Source organism: Rattus norvegicus, chromosome 19 (assembly GCF_021556685.1).
Source record: "Rattus norvegicus strain SHRSP/BbbUtx chromosome 19, alternate assembly SHRSP_T2T, whole genome shotgun sequence".
Taxonomy (NCBI): Eukaryota; Metazoa; Chordata; class Mammalia; order Rodentia; family Muridae; genus Rattus; species Rattus norvegicus.
Window position 1 is genome coordinate 52939079 of NC_141552.1, and position 19381 is coordinate 52958459.

The 19381-nt window shown below is 43.9% G+C and overlaps 2 protein-coding genes across 6 annotated transcripts in view; both read left to right on the forward strand.

Moving 5' to 3' along the window:
- Ap1g1 (adaptor related protein complex 1 subunit gamma 1) overlaps positions 1 to 4409 on the forward strand; it is an 86369-nt gene extending 81960 nt beyond the window's left edge. For 3 of the 5 annotated variants that reach the window (XM_087593844.1, XM_087593843.1, XM_087593842.1), the window contains one exon: positions 345 to 4406. In XM_087593844.1, coding sequence (XP_087449970.1) covers positions 345 to 446 — 102 coding nt within the window. In that variant the 3' untranslated portion in view covers positions 447 to 4406. 5 annotated transcript variants of the gene reach the window in all.
- A 4023-nt stretch (positions 4410 to 8432) lies between these two features.
- Phlpp2 (PH domain and leucine rich repeat protein phosphatase 2) overlaps positions 8433 to 19381 on the forward strand; it is a 66663-nt gene continuing 55714 nt past the window's right edge. Inside the window, 2 exon segments of the mRNA NM_001109131.2 lie at positions 8433 to 8602; positions 16422 to 16711. Coding sequence (NP_001102601.2) covers positions 8504 to 8602; positions 16422 to 16711 — 389 coding nt within the window. The 5' untranslated portion in view covers positions 8433 to 8503.

The following is a 19381-nucleotide window of genomic DNA, read 5'->3' on the forward strand; positions in this document are numbered from 1 at the left end:
CGTGTTCTCTGCTTGATGGCCTTGATGTTGATTCGTAGGCTTCAGTCAGCAGCGATAGATGTTTTGGCACAGGCTGTCTGTCTGTCTGTGTGCCACTTGAGATAGCGTTACCTGGGTGTACTTTACCTACCTTTAGGATAAATACATCTGTGGAGTGGCATGGCAGCACGTGCCTGGGGTCCTCAGTACTTGGGAGGCTGAATCAGCATCACTTGAGCTGAAGGGTTTGGGGCTAGCCTGGTCCACGTCGTGGAACCCTATTTCCAAGAAACAGTCTATAGACTGCAGAGACAGGGAGATTTAATTTCAGTGAATTAATTCATGGTTCTCTTTCCCTTCTATAGCAACAGCTGCGAATGCGGATCAAGCTCACATACAATCACAAGGGCTCAGCAATGCAGGATCTCGCAGAAGTGAACAATTTCCCCCCTCAGTCCTGGCAGTGAGGGTGCAGCACCATTCTCATTCTATCCCACTCAATCAAAGGAATTCTGGGAAGGAGGTTGTGATTGCTGGCAAGTCCCCCACTGTAACCATGGGCACGAGGAGCTGAGAGAGCTGTTGAGGGTTCTCCTCACCTTACTGCTGACCTTGAAGCATCAGTAAAGACTAATGTCCTCTCCTCCGCTGTTGAGGCTGGCTGCTTCTCAAGGCTACTTTGCACTCCTCCTCTTCTCCCTTTTCTGCACTTCACCCCTCCCACATTTGCAGCCAGAATCAACATTTTCTGGGCCACTGAGGCAATCAGCAGCGGTCTGGAGGAGAGGACTGGAATTCACGGCAAGAAAACACTCACTCTGTCTCTGCAGCAAAGAGTGGCCCCTACTTTCTACTGTGGTGTCTCTGTGGACTGGGCAAGGTGGTTACCATCGTAAGGCGCTTTTATACCAGGCAGGCATTGGAATGGATTGTAACAATGGACATAAGGGAGCCCTGCCCTTTTCTGCTGGTTCTCCCAATGTTTGAAAGGTGTTAGGCTCCTGGCAGCCTTTTCTGTGCATTGCTGTATACACACAGACACACATGTATGTATGTTTGTTATATAAAAAAATCTGGTCAGACCTTGAGAGGTGGTTTGTAAACACTGGACAGATGCAGTTCAAGAGCTTTTGTTGAGATTTGGCATGAAGGATATGGTGCTCTATTTCTAATAGAAACTTCCAAGGCTCCCAGCTCCCCTTTCTCTCCATTCTTAGCTGTAGTCATGAGTTCTCTCTCCATGATTTTCAAGATCAGTTCCCATTAAATTGCAAAGTGGACACTTTCTAAAAAACATATGAATAGTTATTAATGATCCTATTCCCCCCACAGTGTTTCTCCCAAGCCTGTCACTTGCCTGTTTGAGCTGTGGTAAATGGGTCAAAAGAGGAGTTCAGTCCTAAGGAGCAGACCCTGTCACAAACACCATGGCCCATAGGAAGAGCAGTACCAGACTCAATCTGGAGCATACTGGAATCAGCTTTATCCATTGCTCCAATCCTCCCTTTAATTTCCTAAGCCTGGCTTGGACCTTGGCATTCCGTTTGAATTCCTTCTTCTAACTGGAACATTTGTGTTGTATCTGTAACACTGGCACTGAAATAAAGACCACACGGTTAAAGAAGTCGTTCCTACATTGTACTTTATGGTGTTGGAATGAAGCCTTGTAGCTTCCTTGCCCCAATGTGAGAGCAAGTCTTATGGTCCTATACGGTAGGAATATCCTTTCCTGAATATGAGAAGTTGGTCTCTTAAGAAACCAATCTCATGAACATTTGCATTAAAGATTTGAGCTTTTTAAACAGTAAGAGTGCCGAGTGGTTTTTAGAAAAGGCCCTGGCGTTACCAGCTCTTTATGTCGGCTGGAATGGGGTGAAGGTGACTGGTCCTCACTGGATGTACTATGTACGTTCAGGTATTCAGGCATCGTGTCCAGTTTACTGCAGGAGAAAGAAAGAGTGGGCCCCCTTGTTTATAAAGCATTTGCAGTTGTTTTACTGCATTATGCAGTAAAAGGACACTTTGGCTTCAGTTCTAAACCTTGATACCAATCTCCTTTTCTCCCTGCTCCATTTCACCACGCCTTTACTTAAAATCTTCAGTGTCTTGTCAAAGCTAGCTCTGTATCAGACGCTAGGCTATTCCTAACATTGACAAACTGGAGTTGAACTAAAGGCTCCAAAAGGGAAAGTTTCCGGTCTTAATGGTCTTTTAAGAGCAAGATTTACTGAAATGTACTTCTGGGTAAATGGACAGCTGAGTTACAAACAGGATATTTCTCCTGTGTTCAGCAAAACAGGTGTGCACAAGTGCAAACTTTTAGTCAGCCGCTTTGCCTGTGCAGTGAAAGCCTTTAGGATTTCCTGCAGATGGATTTCATTGGATGGATATTTAATGCTGTGAAACGTGATAGGATTAATGCTGTATTGGTGGATTTCTTGAATAGAATTTGTCTTAACATTGCTTTTGTGTGGAGGCTTTCTTTTTCTCCTGACATCTGTCGCTAACCAGCTCAGGCTTTCGCTTGCTTTTTGTTCTTGTTGTTGTTGAGTTGAACCTGAAGAAATCTGCTCAAGACCAAGTGCTAGCCGGTGGAGCTGGAAGGATCTCCTCTGCTGACAAAGCATCTGCCTGGGTGATGAGTTTTGAGGTAGCGTTTGCGATCATCTGTGGCTTTACCGAGAAGGAATAAAAAATATCATGGCCTTAATACAAAGGGTGCTGTGTAGATATGGAATTCATTTGGGAGACGACCTGAACACCATACTGATGGACTAGCAGCCAAATACCTGCCTAGGATGCTGGTGGTTGTGAAGACTGCTCCAAGTGACTGGATCTGACAGCTTCAGCGTGCCTTCTTAGCTTCTAGGATCAGCAGTAGTTATCTTCTCACTTGGCCTTGCAGCTTGAAGGAGGAATCTCTTTGTTTCTGTGACTACTCGCACATTTCAGTCATTCCTTTCCCACACGTAACCCTTCAAGAGGAAACAGATTTGGATGGATTTGGCAACCTCAGAGCCATTGAGAAGCAAGTGATTTCTGTGACTTTTGCATAAACCCAAGGTGATAAGCAGCGAGCCCCACTTACTGACAGTTTTACATGCACTTGTACCTCATTCCCATCGCCTTCATTGAGGAGTAGTTTGTGTGTCATCCTCCTTTCCCATCCCAGAGTCATCCCTAAGGGAGAATTCCTCTAAGTGATCTCAGACAACTGTAGACGCTTCTCCCACAATGCTTTGGTGCTGTTACCTTGAGATGGTTTAGGGAGTCATGGAAGTTTTCTGCTGTGTATGTTATCATCTGTTAAACTTCGAGGTCTCTTTCGTTTAAAGCAACATTCCTCAGTGTAACAGAACAGGTATTCCTCGCTTGGTTACCTTGTGGTTCTTTAACCTTCCTTTGTCTCCCTCATATATGAAAATAGACTTTTAACACTGTCCAGCACTGACAGTTTGAAATTTTCCATCTCCTGTATAATAACATGCTTTCTATTTCTGCGTCCTTTTAGAAAATGTTGGAAGTTAGGGAAGTTATCCCTTTTGTCGCTCAACTTTATTTTCTTCTACATTGGAATATATTTCGGCCATGAGAACTTGGGGAAGAAGGAGTTTGAATGTGTATTTTTCTCCTACTGAATGTATTTTAACTACAGTGTCCTGAACTGAGAGAGAACGATGACAACAAAAAATGCACAAACTTTGTGCTTGGGAGGGAGGGCTGTGTATGCCGGAGTATCTGTCAGTCTGGGTGTGCGCGAAGAGAGAACAGGAAGTTGTGAAGTTTAAAATACTTCTGACCAGTTTTGGCTCGGGAGGGTGGGGCTGTCGATGGAACTGAAAGTGAAAACCCTTTTCAAGCAATAGAAGTGAGTGGGTCCCATGGACAAGGTTCCATTCCCAGAACCTGGAACTCTTAAACAAGAAAATGCTGAAGTGGCTTGAAGCAGCTTGAGCAGTTGCTTCTTGATCCTGGCTTCAAGACAGAGCATTGGAGACTTTTTCCCCTTAAGAACCTGCATTTGCGCTTTGTGTGTTTTGTTTTTATTTTTATTTGGGGGCCTCATGGGAGAGGGCTTCTGCACTCCTTCCTTTGTGAACCCCACTGTGTTCCTGTATCGTCCTTTTCCTTTTCCTATGTTGTAAGTTACATTTTCATTAGGCCCCGTCACATCTTCTTTACTGTAAAGTTATTAAAAGGCTGTTTCCAAGTGGGGCAGCTAATGACGTTCTAATTATTGCAGACATATTTTTGAGATGTAAAAAAATTTAAAGTGAAATGATAAGTCTTGAAAGGCGAGTGAGGAATAAAATGGATGTAAACATTTACATGGGATGCATTCGGATTCTGCTGTGTGTATTGTCTTTTGGTTGAAACAAATTATGAACAGTGACTAATAATAAAAAGTCAATACCCAATGATTTAAACTTTGCTGCCTTGCTTCTTACATGTGAATCAGAAGCCTTGGATCAGTTCTTACCCCAAAGCTTTGAGCTACACCAAGCCCTTTGAGCAGAAATCTCACCTAGGGAGGAAACATTTCAAGACCTTGTAGATGTTTTACACAGAGAAAAGTCCAAAGAGCAAGTGGACATTTAACTGGAATGCAGTTCGTCAGGTTTTTTTGCCACATAGGTGAATTCTCAAGGTTATGAAGTCACTCTGATGAAATATGTATTAAGGGTATGCATGTTTCTTTCTAAGTTAGGTTTGCTTTGTTTCCTTGGTTGATTTTGGTGAGTTGTTTTGGTGACTTGATAGGGAAAGCCCTAAGTAGCCCAAATGAACAACATTCCATGGCTTATTTTTTGCATAGCACATGAGTTCCTTTTTTATATGTGTGCATATAGGCAGCCCAAAGGTCAGCCTCGGGCGTTGCTCTAAAGGTGAGCCTCAGGAGCCCTTCACCTTGTTACGTGAAACAAGTCACTCACTAGGACCTGGGCTTCACCCATTAGCCTGGCCTGGTTGGCTAGCAAGGCTACCTTGTCTCCGCAGCCCCAGTGCTGTGATCACATTAGAGCCACCTTGTAGGGAGTTCAGGTCCTTCACAAACTTCATAGACATTTTTTGCTGAAGGTTGAAAGCTCTTGGTTTTCTGTTAACTCTCATGATCCCTAACATTGCCTTAATTGAGAATGGAGAAGACATGACAGTTTCTTGACTGAAGAGGGGAAGGGTGTAGGCCTGGGCAGATATCTCTTTTATGCAGCAGTACTCTATGGCACTGTTTGATAACATTTCTATAAACTTGTTTTCTACATGGAGTAGTTAAAATACATCATTCTGTATTTAAAATTAGCTGATGTAAACAAGTATAATTAGGTGAAAATATAAAAGCTACGGTTTAGCCAGTAAACAGACACTAGACATTTACGATGATGGGTTGTACATAGATAGGTTTGGATGTCATTCCAGAAATACAGGATTAATTTTAACCACTTGAATGGCTTCTTAGTCTGTGATCTCCAGTTAGCTGTTTTCATATGTGAGAGAATGTTCAATGGGTTGGAGGTGCAGCTTAGTGGTAGAGTGCTTACCTAGCTTGTGTGAAGCCCTAGGCTCATTTAAAAGAAGAAACAGAAAAGTCCTTCAAACTTTGAAGTCAGATAAATATTATTTGGAACCAGAAGACAAAACACCTAAACCTGCTTATTCTGTGGTAGCGTAACAATGGGTTTGGGCCTAAGAAGACTGTGTGATCACCCAAATATTGGGGACTAGGTATCAGGAAATAGATACGAAGTTCCAGGCTCCTCTGCGAAAGTCTGACATTAGCTCTCTTTCTCCACAGTGTACTGGAGAGGTAGTGCATGTATATGGAGCCTCAACAGGGAGGAGAGGAGGAGTCCTAATGATTCTTTGCCTTGTGTGATGGGTAGGTAGTGAGGAGCCTGCAGTGAGGGCAGATGGCTTTTGTGTACACACACACAAACACACACACATACACACACACACATCCCAGAGGAATTTATTTTTAGGGTTAGTCTCAGCTGTTCACCATTTCCAGAAATTATGGTTACATAACATTTGGCATACATAGTACATAGCCTTGAACTGGGGGTGAGCACCAACTGTGACCTTTGTGACAGTGTGCTGTGTTAATGGCAGTCCATAATTTGAAAAGGAAACATCAGCTGATGACTGCTGATGAACTGGATCTAAAGTAATGGGGATCTTTAAAGGCAACTGCATAGGAAAACTGATTCCCTGAGACATTTGGGCCAGTGTTCTTGGGGTATTTCTTTTGTAAGTGGCACTGCCAGTTTGAAGTAGTAAACACTTAGCTTTCAAAATATGGATTTACTCTGAGTTGTTGGTGTAGGCTACTGTCCAGATAATGAACAAGATAGTCATCTACGAAACACTGCCATTCCCTAGTATGAACTCACTGCTGTCCCAAGTCCAGCACTGTGATAAGTCACGTGTGATCTGTAAAAGGTAATCGGCAGGACCTCAAGAAACAGGCTTTTGGAAACATCCCCAACTATTTCCCTGCCCTTGGCTATCTACGACTGACTTCATGTTGGTGCCTGGCCCATTAAAAAAACAAAAACAAAAAACCAGCGTGTTTGCTGTGACATCTACCAGGGTTAGAAATCAAACTAAATCATGTAGGTGTCTGAAATAATTTCACAGAAGAAGGAAAACCCTGGGAAGTAGCTTCTCTCTCACCTTTTATTAGACCTGGCAGAGAGAAACCATGGTTACTGTTGTAAAAGATAAGCAAAGAAAGGAAGATTAGGACTGTGGTAGATGAAGGCAGAAAATGCCTTTTATAGAAGAAATGATTTGTATGAGGCAGAATCTTTAAAGCAAAGTTTTATCTTGATATACCAGTTAGCTCCAAATTTTAAAAAAAAAAAATCTTACGACAGGTCCAGTTCTACCTCAGATGCTGTTGCTTTAAGGCCTACAATGGAAATACTCCTGACAAATAGCTGTATTAACCAAACTGAAGCAGTGGCTAACAGATGACCACCTTTGCCAGTTATTCTAGAAGTTGTTTTGCTTCTTAGTTCCTTATAAGTTGGTTGAATAGTCAACACATGTATAAGAGAGAAAGCCCTAAAAATGGGGCCTAGAAGGCTCTTTACAAAATGTAGGAGCAGTTTAATGCTCATAATCACCTTTTGGGAAATCTAGCATTTCAGAATTACGGTGGCTACTATGAGTCTTTAATATGAGTTAGGTTCTGTGTGTTTTGCCCACGGCACCTTGATAATTGCCAGGCAGATGTTACTCTAGTTCATTCACCCCTTAGAAACCAAGGCAAGGGGGTTGGGGATTTAGCTCAGTGGTAGAGCGCTTGCCTAGGAAGCGCAAGGCCCTGGGTTCGGTCCCCAGCTCCGAAAAAAAAAAAAAAAAAAAAAAAAAAAAAAAAAAAAAAAAAAAAAAAAAAAAAAAAAAAAAAAAAAAAAAAAAAAAAAAAAAAAGAAACCAAGGCAAGGCTCTGGAGAGATGGCTCAGTGGTTCAGAGCACTGGTTGCTCTTCCAGAGGACCCAGGTTCAACTCCCAGCGCTCACCTGGCAACTTATAACCATCTGTAACTCCTGGTCCAGAGGATCTGACACCCTCTTCAGGCCTCTGTCACAGGCATACACGTGTTCCGTTAAGATAACGGAAGAGCCACTAGAGCTGGGCAGAGTGGTGCACGTCTGCACTTTGAACGGGGAGACAGGAGAATCTAAAAGTTCAAGGCCAGTGTTGGGTATATAGTGAGTTTGGGTGTGCCTGGGTTACATGTAATTTTCTGTCTCAAAAGAAAAAAAAAATCAGAGATCAAGTAATTTGTACAAGTATAGATCTAAGAATGAGTACAACTGAGATTTGGAATTAGGCAAACTCATAATTTGGCCCACTAACCACAAAACTACTATCACTCCAGGAACTTTTAAAACATTCTTTGCTGAATTAAGCCTTGCAAACTAGAAAGAGGGGCTTACACACCACGTTACTGTTTAAGAACGAGAAAGGAAATCTGGTACTTTGATTACAGGAAAAGGACACCGAAGTGTGGCTGGACAGCTTATTGTTTGATGAAGAAGGTCGCCAGCTATCCTAAGAGGTGAGTATAAACAACAGTTCTTTCACCGCCAGTGGGTGCCGGGGAGGTGGGGGGAGCACCTTTGGGAGCAGGAAACGTCTTGGATGGAGAATTCCAGCGCCGCCCGTGGTGAAGGGTTGTATCTTGTCTATCTTACAGGTGCAGGCCTTACCTGTCTCTTCCTCTGGCCGCTCCTTGGAGGACTCAAAAAGAACCAAATTGCTCTAGTCCTCTGAGCTCAGGGCAACGGAGGCTCAACCTGCAGTGGCGCCAGCCTCCCACAATTCTGCTCCGGCCTCTAGCCAGGCCCGCGACTACGCAGGTCCAGAGGGGCCAGGGGCGGGGCTGAAGGAGGCAGAGCGTCTTAGTTAGGGGCGGGGTCTAGGCGGAGGGGCGAGGCCTCCCGCTGCTCGCGCGCGCCTCCGAGGCTCTCGCTGTCGCGCCGGCCGGGCGTCTCTGTAAAGCCTTGGCCGCCAATGGGGGAGGTGGAGCCCGTGCCCGCGGGCTCGCTGGAGCCCCCGGAGCCACCTGAAGCGGCGGCGCCTCGCCGGCCCGGAGGTATTCGGGTCCTAAAGGTGAGTCGGCAGGGAGAGGGAGGAAGCAAGAGGGCCGTGGCCGCCTTCGCCTAGCTGCCCGAGGCAGCGGGCGACCCCCGCCCTGCGTCCCTGGGCCGCTTGCACTTGGCCGAGCCGCCACGGGCCTGCTGTGGGCCTCCGTGCCGCGCCCCCGCCCGGGCCTCGGCCGCCTGGGTCCGCGGCGCTGTCCATCCCTGACCGCCGCCCGGCAGGCCCACGCCTTCAGGCAGCCGCTGCCCCCACCCTCCTTCCTCCCCACATCCCCCGGACCGCCGTCGTTTCGCTGGGCCTAGCCCGGGGCCCTGGGACCGGTTCCGAGGGGCTCCAAGGGCGGGCCGCGCCTGGCGGGAGTCAGGCGGCGAGTACGCAGGGTTCGGCGGACACCTGAAGACATCACCCCAGCCGGAGGATGGCGGCGGCGATTGGCCAGGCGCTGCGGTGTGCGCGGGCTGCGCCGGCGAGAGCGGCCACGCTGCCCTCGGGACTGGCTACCGAGTTCCGAACCGGCTCTCAGCTCCAAGACGCGACACCCGGAGCTTCCCGCTTGGGGACAGCCCCCGAGGATCTGCTGCCTGAGAACCCGCTGGGCGTGTTGCAGGGGTTGGGGGGCGGGGAGGAGCAGAGCCCGAAGGGGCACTCCTGCTTGGCTGACAATCCGGGGAGAAGGCAGTGGGGGAGCCGTTATGCAACAGGCAGCTTAAGCGGGGCTTTTTGGTAGAATGGGGGAATAGGAGGATAGGAAAACAGATGCAGGGGGAAGGGGAGTGAAGCCTTGAAGGTGAGTGATGACAAGAAGTTTCTATGCAGGAAGAATGCAGAAGGTGAGGCGAGGTCACCAGAGATGGTTAAAGGGTGGCTAACTGGGTGGAGTTCTCTACTAACCTCTGAAATAGTGCAGAGACATTTGTCCGTAGGTTCAGTATATAAACGAAGTGGAATAGTGGAATGGAATTCCTCTGGAGCACTAGAGGAGCAGGATCTAAACTTGCCAAAGAGGAAGAGAGAGAAAATTGAGATTCATTGTGTTTCAAAAACAGTATGCCAGACATCGAAGATGCTTAATGTTAAAAGCAAACATTAAGTGATTAGTGATTAAATGAGATTGTGGTTGAGTGATATTTCCTTTTATTAAGATTATTAGTAGAGTAGCACAAAAATGGGGAACGGCAGGAAAGTGGATTTGTTGCACTCAGTGAATTCATGAAACCAAGACTTAAATATTATTTTCTAGCACCTCCCAGTTTTAGTGCATAGTTAATTTTAGATTACTTCATAACTGTTACCCACATTGGAATTTACTCTAGCATAAATCGAAGTGTAATCATTCAGAGCCAATAGCAAACTGTAAATTGTGAGTGGATTCAATAAAAACAAAAGTTCTGTAGGCCTCACTTATGAGGAAGTAGTTTTGATATCAAATGTCTTTTGGTATGCAAGAGATGAGCAAATTTTCAAAAACCTTTTATTTTAACGTTTTTGGGTCATGTTGGAGTGGCAAATTGTATGAATGAAAATCTTTATTGAAGACTGCCTTTCCCTAGCTCCCTAAGTTCCCGTGTTGGGATTATTCGAAAGTCTCCAGTGGTTGGTCAGTCTTGATTCTTGGTCAGTTCTGAGCTCTTGCCATGAAAGCCTTTCTGGAAGGCCTTTCTGTTTCCTGCAGTGGTTGACAGGTCCTCGTGAATAAGCAGAATGGTCATGGAAACAGGTCTCTGTGTTCTACTAGCAGGAGGTTCTCTGGAGTTACTGAGTGGTTCCCTCTCTCAGGGGTAGCCTATAAAGAGTACAGAGGTGAGCAGAAGATGCTCTGAACCTTGAAGAATGTCATGTTTGCCTACATGTGTTTCTCTGGGGATGTTTGTAAAGACTTCTCTAGCCTAGGGGTATGGCTCTGGGTTAGGAGTGTAGCTCGGCGGTCAGCTTCCAGTGTCCAAATTCTCTGGTTTTATTCCTCAGCCTAAGCATCAAAAAAAGTTATAAAAGGTGGTGCATGTCTTTAGTCTTAGGACTTGGGAAGCAGAGGCAGGCAGATCCCTGAGTTCCAGGACAGCCTAGTCTACAGAGTTCCAGGATAGCCAGGGATACAGAGGGAAACCCTGTCTTGTAAAACAAAACAAAGAAACAGACTTTTTATTCCTTTATACTTACACCCAAATCATGAACATTATTCTCAACTTTTCATAAGAAGGTCTTCATAAAAAGCCTGACATAACTGAGCCAACATAATTTATCCAGACTTCATCAAGGACCATAGGACACTGGAACACCTTATTCTAAATACACTCCTAAACCAAGGCTCTGGACTCATACCTGTGGCCTCAGCTATTACGAAGGCTGACATGAGATCATACTTAAGCCTCAGGGGCGAAGGCTAGCCTGAGCAACATAGAGTGTATGTCAGAGTTCTAGAACTTTCTCAAGTTACTGACTCAAGCTCAAAAGGTTTTCAGATGTTTCCTATGATTTTGAGGTTATGGTTTAGTTTAATCAATCAGGAGATGGATGACAGGAAGTTATAGGGAATCTACACTGTGAATATTATTTGTTTTTTCTTTAAGAATAGTTTTATATTTTTATCAAAATAAATGTTTTGAAATTGCTTTTATGTGCATGTTGTGTGTGTGTTGCATGTTGTGTGTGTGTGCGTGCGTGTGCTTGTGCATACGTGAGTGCGTGAGTGCCTGCGTGTGTGTGTGTGTGTGTGTGTGTGTGTGTGTGTGTGTGTGTGTGTATGTAGACCAGGGGTGGAGGTCAGACCGTCTTTTGCTCTTTACCTTATCGTTTGAGACAGGCGTTCTTTTTTTTTTTTTTTTTTTTTCTTCCTTCCCTGGAGCTGAGGACCGAACCCAGGGCCTTGCGATTGCTAGGCAAGCGCTCTACCACTGAGCTAAATCCCCAACCCCGAGACAGGCGTTCTTACTGAACCAACTCCACGAGACTGGTTCTCTAGTAAGCCTGTAGGTCTCCATCTTCCAATGCTGGGGTTACCTGTATTTGTTGCCACATCCTGATTTTACTCATGTGTAGGGAATTGAACTCAGATCCCTGTACTTGCATGCCAAGCAAGCACTTTACTGACTGAGCTATCCTCGCAGTCCTCACTTTTTTGTTTTGTTTTGTTTTTGTTAGATATTTTCCTACTATGTAGCCCTGGCTGGTCTGGAACTTGCTATATATTCCTTGTTGATCTAGAACTTGCCCCTCCTGCCTTTGCTTCCTGAATGCTATATGAGTTCTAAAACAACCAATTCCAAAACATTTTTATCTGGTCCCTTAAAAACACTTCAAAATGTGATACTGTTTAAAGCCAGAAACGTCAACCTTAAAGCATTCTACATTCTGATGGATTGGCCAGGCCAGAGCATGGGACTTAGAATTAGTGTTTATGGTTTACTACCTTCGAGCTGATCATAATCCTCATGTATTATCTTTATTCTTAGAATTAAAAGTAGTAAATGCAAGTGGCGGCTACTCAGCTCGTGGTCTACTTTAAAATGTCTGGCTTTGTAGACAGAATATTTTTTAAAAAACCTTTTTTTTTTAGATTTATATTATCTTATGGAATGAGTGTTTTGCTTGCATGTATGTATGTGCACCACACGCATGCCGGAGCCCGTGGAAGTCAGAAGAGGGCTTTAGGTCTCCTGTTTTGTGGATGGTTATGAGCTACTGTGAGGGTGCTGAGCACTGACCCTAGCTTCTCTGCAAGAGTAACAGAGGCTTTAACTGCTGAACCATCTCTCCAGTCCTCACCTTTAAATGGTGTGTTTGATGTGGTGTGTGGTTGTAATTGAATCCCCTTTTGGATAAGTTTGTGGTAACAGCTTTTATAAAAGTAAAGGAGAAATCAAACTGTCCTCAATGAACAGCCCAAAGCTCGCTGACTCTTAGAAGTCAAAGGCTGCCCAGAGGACAGTGTCACTGCAGCACTGACTGTAAGAAGTTCCTTCCGGTAGCTCCTCATGAGTTAGGCAGCAGAGCAGGACACGCCTGAGAAGGAAGCCCTAGGTAATTTAGCAGTGACTAATAAGAGCCCAGCAGTCTATCTTCGTTATCATTGCTGTATGCACGGCTTGGCTTGGCTTTGCTTGTTTTCAAGGCCTTTAAATGGCTATTGGTGAAGTGCAGGTGAACCAGATCTATGGGTTCTCTAACTCCTCCGCAGTTTTACATCAAAGAGTGGAGTCTAGAGTTACATATAGACAGATCTCGAGATGACCAACAAATGCATGTGTCTTGATAAGTTCTTTATGAAATGTATAGTCTTAGAGGAATACATGTGCACAGTTACAAGATGCGGGGTGTGGTGGCGCCAACTGTAATCCCTGCTCTGAGGAGAGGGAATCAGCAGCTAAAGAGTCCAGGTTGGCCTCACCCACAGAGTGATTTTGAGGCCAACACGGGGTACATAAGCCCCCATTTCAAACAAACAGTTTTTGGGATAAAATTTATAATACTTCTAGGTCATTATTTGACCTGCTAATTTATTACATTTTTGTTGTTCTTTTTTGCAGCAGGATTTCACTTTGTAGGTCTTCCTGCCTCAGCCTCTTGAGTTGTGAGAGCACAGATGTGTGCGTTGGTCTTGGTGCTGTGCAGATTGTGTCTGCTCATTCTTCCTTTCTCCTTTAGTGTGGATGCAGAACTTCTTTGTGTAAATGTTACTCTGCCACACAGAAACAGCATTCGCTATCAGAGGGACTGTTAGTCTCTCAGAGATTAGAAAATAAGGATTATTCAAAATGAGCTGCTGGCTCAGCCCTTACCGTTTCTTAGTGGTACAAACATGATGGCTCTTGTGTTTGAGGTGAGCACCTGAAACCTTTTATTGATTCTGAGATTAAGCTGAGATTGAGTTTGGAGGAAAAGTGCATTTGGTGGGAAAAGAGGCCTCATTCCCACCTGTGTCAGGGCTATATTTGTATGATTTTGAATAATTCTAAGAACTTGAGGAGCTGCAGAAAGATCAGTTTAGGACTGAAAGTGTCATTCCACTGTAGAGTGCTTATCTGGCATGTCAAGGCTGTGTTCAATCCACAGGACTGTTTTTCCAAAGCCAACTTACCTGTGTATTCTAAATTTAAAAAGCAAGGGCATTCATCGTGTTTTAAACTCACCACATGTGGGACTTCCTGCCCACTTACCCTTGCTTTTACTGTTTCCTAATTTTGATGTGGCTCACGTTGGTCTTGAACTTGATCCTCTTGCCTCTGACTCTGGTCTTCAGCATCTGTGATTACAGGCATGAGTCTCTATGCCTGACTTGGTTTATAGTTGTTCTGAAGTATCTGCTCTCTGTCAAATTAATATTTTCTTTATATGTATTTCTGTTTTCTAATGAGGAATACTAGTGAAAGCGTTTTTATTTATTTTGATTTTGTAGGTAAAAATTCTTGGTGTTTTACAAAAATTGAGGCTTGCTTCTTAAGGTTATTAAGTTCCTTGTCATAGCTAATTAGTGAAGATGAAATGCATATTGGGTGTCAATTCCCGTGGTGTCACCTGGGCTTTGCATCTGTGTCTGTGACATTCTACATTAAAAACACTCTCCAGGGTCTCTGGTGAAGGGCGTGAGGATTATGTTTATGGCCAGGCGTGTGTAGTAAAGTCTATTCAAGGTGAAGGTGTTCTCTTGAGAGCAGGATCATTGATGCTAGGCATGGAGGGAGCTGTGGAAGGCTCTAGAGTGAAACCTGCATTTGTGTAGGGCTTTGGAGCAAACATGTGGATAAGTTGGAGAAGCTGTTTTAGACACGCCCGCCACAGAGTACTGGAATGGTTCCTGTGCTGAGGGACACAGATAGTTAGAAAGGACTGCAACATGGCGGAGGCAGCGGGAAGTCAGGGGAAATGTGGAGCTCACTCACTCAGGCTAAGGCTGTCCTCACACTCTACATACTCTCCTTTCTCTTCAGCCTGACTGCTGCTGAATTATGGGTGTGCCTCACCTTGCCAGGCCGAACATTTTATGTTGGCTCTTTTCTTTAAGGTATCTTGACTTCATAGTCTGTATGTGAATTTCACGTACTGTGGCTATAAAATGCCAGCAGTAATTATTTTGAAGCATGCCAGGAATAGGACAGATACTGTATTATAAGATTTTGCCTAGTGCTCTCTGTGTTTGTTTGCACTGTGAGGTCTAAGGAAACAGTCTGTATTACCAGATTAAAGAGGAGAGGTTGTTTTTAAGTGATTTCTTTGTGTGAAAGGCTTAGTTTATATGTATCAGATTCTATTTAAAATGTGAATAAGTAATTATTTTTATTTTTTTTACTATTAAAAACCCTTTGGAAATAAAAACATCAGACACGAACATTAACCAGACCCAAAGACTAACTTAATGAACTTATATATAGTTAGAATTGGCATACAAGACACTTGAAACTTCACATTAAATTTGACACTTTCAGTATTTATTTTATGCACTTATCCACCACCAAGACCCCCCCCCCCAATCTATGACAGAATTAGAACTAGAAAAATATTTCACTTTATATATATATAAACTTGTATCCATTAGCGGCATTCACTCCTTATATTCTTTTGTTCTCTTTTCTTTGTTATACTATAACATGTACATCTGTTGGCATATACACATATACGATTAACTATTGTTTTCTAGTCTTTAGAATAATGATGTGTGAGTTATGCTTGCGTTGCTAGGATTGGGTAGCTGAGAGAAGCAACTTAAGTGGAAAGAGGTTTATTTTGGCTCATGATTTTAGAGGTGAAGGCATCGGATGGGAAAGGCAGAGTCTGTGTCCACTGGGTGTTGAATCAGGAACTAGAAAGCACCTTAGAAGACAGGGCTGACCTGGAGTGTTCAAAGACCTCTGCCAGCTTAGTCCCTACCTCCTAAAGGTTCCTCAACTTCCCTAAATAGCACATCAGCTAAGGAGTAAGCACTGTGTGTGTGTGTGTGTGTGTGTGTGTGTGTGTGTGTGTGTGTGTGTGTGTGTGTTTGAGACATGGTCTCACTATGTGGTGCTGGTTTGCCTGGAAGTTTGCAGACCAGGCAGGCCTTGAACTCAGATCTGCCAGCATTTCCCTCTGAATTGTGGGAATAATGGTGTGTGTCCTTACGGTAGCCTGAACAAGCCTTTGAAAGTTTGTCCTGGGGTAGTTCCAATTCAGCCCATAACAGATCTGAACTAGTAAGTCAGAATGTTGAGAATTTGCCCAAGGCAGGTAGTATATCCATATTTTGTTAGCACTTTTCTGAAAACAAGATGGGCTCAAATGTGATGGTAGGTGGAGGCCTAAAGGACATTATTGTAGGGTTCTTGAAAGGAGCAGAGCTGGAGACAACTGGTATTAAAGGGACTTCCACGACATAGTGCAGATAGTTAGTTCAACAATAACTGTCTCACAGCAAAAGGCTGGTGTTGTTGAGCCCATGGGACTAGATGTCTCAGCAGTCCGAATCCAGTGCTGGGAAGGTTTCTGAGGAACTGCTGGTTCTCAGTCTGTGTGGGAATCTTGAGGAAGGTGGATTTGATACCAGTCACACGAACTTGCCAGCAAAGTGAGGGCAGGCAGGCAATAGCAAAGTTTCCTTCTTCAAATCCTTTCGCAGGAGCTGCCAGTGGGTGTGGCCCAGGTGTAGGCTGAGCGTTCCTGCTTTAGTAATCTGTTTTAGAAGCTCCCCTCCTCACTGGAATGCTGCATTGTGGGCCTAGTTGAGTCCAGATATTGTGGAGTTGACAACCAAGATCAGCCACCACTGAGAGGATGCTTGGGCAGTTTTGAGTAAGGACTGAGCACATGTATTTCAGACAAATGTTCTTGTTAATGATTTCTTTCTCTTGGAATTTTTTAGAGGAATATGAAACACAATGGGAGCAGAAATTGTTTGAATAGAAGAAGTAGGTTTGGCTCTCGAGAAAGAGACTGGCTAAGAGAAGATGTGAAGAGAGGCTGTGTTTACCTTTATGGAGCGGACACGACCACTGCCACTACAACCACCACCTCCTCCTCCTCCTCCTCCTCCTCCTCCTCCTCCTCTGATTTACATCTTGTCCTTTGCACAGTGGAGACACCAGCGTCAGAAATATGTGCTGGAGAGGGAAGAGAAAGTCTCTATCTACAGCTTCATGGAGATCTGGTCAGGTGAGGTCTGGAGGTTTTCTTCTTGCTGATGTGTAATTTTGTTTTGAGTCAGGAGTGGCTCCCATGCATTAGTGTGGTCTCAAACTCACAGTTCTGCTTCAGTCTCTTCAGTGCTAGGCATGCACTACTACACTGGGCTGAGGTCAGAGTCCTAACTCCGCTTCCACTGCGATCACTGTGACGTCTGTCTGAGTGGAAGTGGGCTTGAGGATTATAATCACATTCTGTAACTGATGGTGATATAAGAGTCAACGGGCTTGAAAAAGATTTGTCCTTGGAATTATTAATGTTTTTAAAAATTATTGTTTTGTATGTAATGTGTCCACATATTTATGTATGTGCCTGTATGTCAGAGGTTGATGTCAAATGTCTTCCTTTGTTGCTTTTTTTTTTTAATATTTGTTTATTTATCTATTATATATAAGTACACAATAGCTGTCTTCAGACACACCAGAAGAGGGCATCGGATCTCATTACAGATGGCTGTGAGCCACCATGTGGTTGCTGGGATTTACGCTCAGGACCTCTGGAAGAGCAGCCAGTGTCTTAACCGCTGAGCTATCTTTCCAACCCCCTCTGTTGCTTCTTTCTTTTTTTTTTTTTTTTTTGTTCTTTTTTTCGGAGCTGGGGACCGAACCCAGGGCCTTGCGCTTCCTAGGCAAGCGCTCTACCACTGAGCTAAATCCCCAACCCCCCTCTGTTGCTTCTTAAATGTTTATTTTTAACTATGTTTAGGTGTGTGTATGTGTGTGTATGAGCACATGTGGGTTTGTGCATGTGAACTGTCTGACTTGTGTGGTGGGAACCTAACTCTGGACCAGCAACAAGTGCTCCTAACTGCTAAGCTATCTCTCCAGCCTGTTTTTTGAGCCGGGAGCTCACCAACTGTTAGACTGATCAGTCTCTGCCTCCAGTCTAGTGTTTCAGGTAGGCGTCAGACATCACACCTGGCCTATGTGTGGGTGCTGGGGTCCCAACTTAGGCCTGCCTGCTTCCATGGTGGGTACTTTACTGACTGAGCATTTTCCAGTCTTTTACTTTATGATTCTCAGTCTAAAACTATAATGAAGGAAAATTTGATAGTTCTTCTATTTGGAATACGTTGAAGATCCTATATACAAATTTAACGATGTAAAAGGTTACCTTTTGGGAAATTGTAAGTAGAACAGAAGTGAAGTATAGAAAAGGGTAGAGTGAGAGGTAGGTCCTTCTCTGTCCACCATTTTGGAGCCAGCCACACCTTTTCATGAAGACAGTAGCTGTTATATTTCTTAAGCATGTACATGCTCATACCTCCATATCCACCTCTTAAAAGCAGTGATGTTGTATACAACACATTGTTGACTTGCTATCTCTAAGAGATATCTCCATATCCATATTTATATAAATATCATTTACTTAATATCTTCATGACTATTCCACTTTAAAGGGAAACCATAATTTTAGCTAATTTCCCTAATCTCTCATTATGCATATTATCCTGCTACCAGTTGTTAGAGCAGCGAACTGTGCCCCAGCTGAATTCCTCTGTATCTGCTCTCTCACACAGAGGCCTTTCTCTGGAGCGTAAGCCCCTAGAAGTGCAGTTATCCTTGGGCAAAGGGATGTGACCATTTATCATTTTGATAGATATTTTCAACTCCTTCACAGAGGTTATATTCCCATCTAAATTATAAAAATACGGGGCTAGACAGATGGTTCAGCAGCTAAGAACACTTAGCTGCCTTTTCAGAGGACCTAGGTTCAGTTCCTAGTACCTATATGGTGATTCTCAAATATCTGTAACTCTAGTCTCGGGGGACTCAGCACCCTCTTCTGGCCTCTGTGAGCATCAGGCATGCACACACACAGTGCAGACATACATGTAGACAAAACATCCGTATATGAAAATAAATCCTTATTTTTTAATTAAAATACTGGAAATAAAATATAAAATATAGCCATTTCTTCTTTACTTTCTCTAAAATGTTAGTATTAAGTTTTATATGTAACTGTACATACATACTCTTGCATGAGCTGAACCTGCTTATAAAAGATAACAGTTGTTTGTTTGCTCATTTATTTACTTAAGTTTCTGGATTTAAAACCAAGGCCTCAACCATATTAGACAAGCACTGTATACTGAGCTATGCTTCTAGACTTTGTTGGCAGTTAATGAGAGACTCATGAACTCAGCTTCCAAAGGCGATCATTTTTCCAATCCTCCTGGAAGTTGAATAAGGTTCTGTGTCCCTTTTGAGACAGCATCTCATATAGCTGAGGTTAGCCTTGAACTCCTGATCGTTCTGCCATTTCCTCCCAAATGCTTGGGATCACAGGTGTGTATCCCCATACCAGGCTTAGCTAGGAGTTTTGCTATTCTATTGTTTTAATATTTACTTCTCTTAATGAGTGAAGTGGAGCATATTTGCACAGGCTTAACATAATTTGTATCTTAAATGTTTTATATAAATATAAAGACAAACAGTCTTTGTCTTAGGGTTTCCACTGCTGTGAAGAAACACCATGACTCTGCAACTCTTACAAAGGAAGACATTTAGTTGGGGCTGGGTTACAGGTTCAGAGGTTCAGTCCATTATTGTCATGGCAGGAAGCATGGCAGCACACAGGCAGACATGGTGCTAGAGAGGGAGCTGAGATTTCTACATCTGGATGGACAGGCAGCTGGAA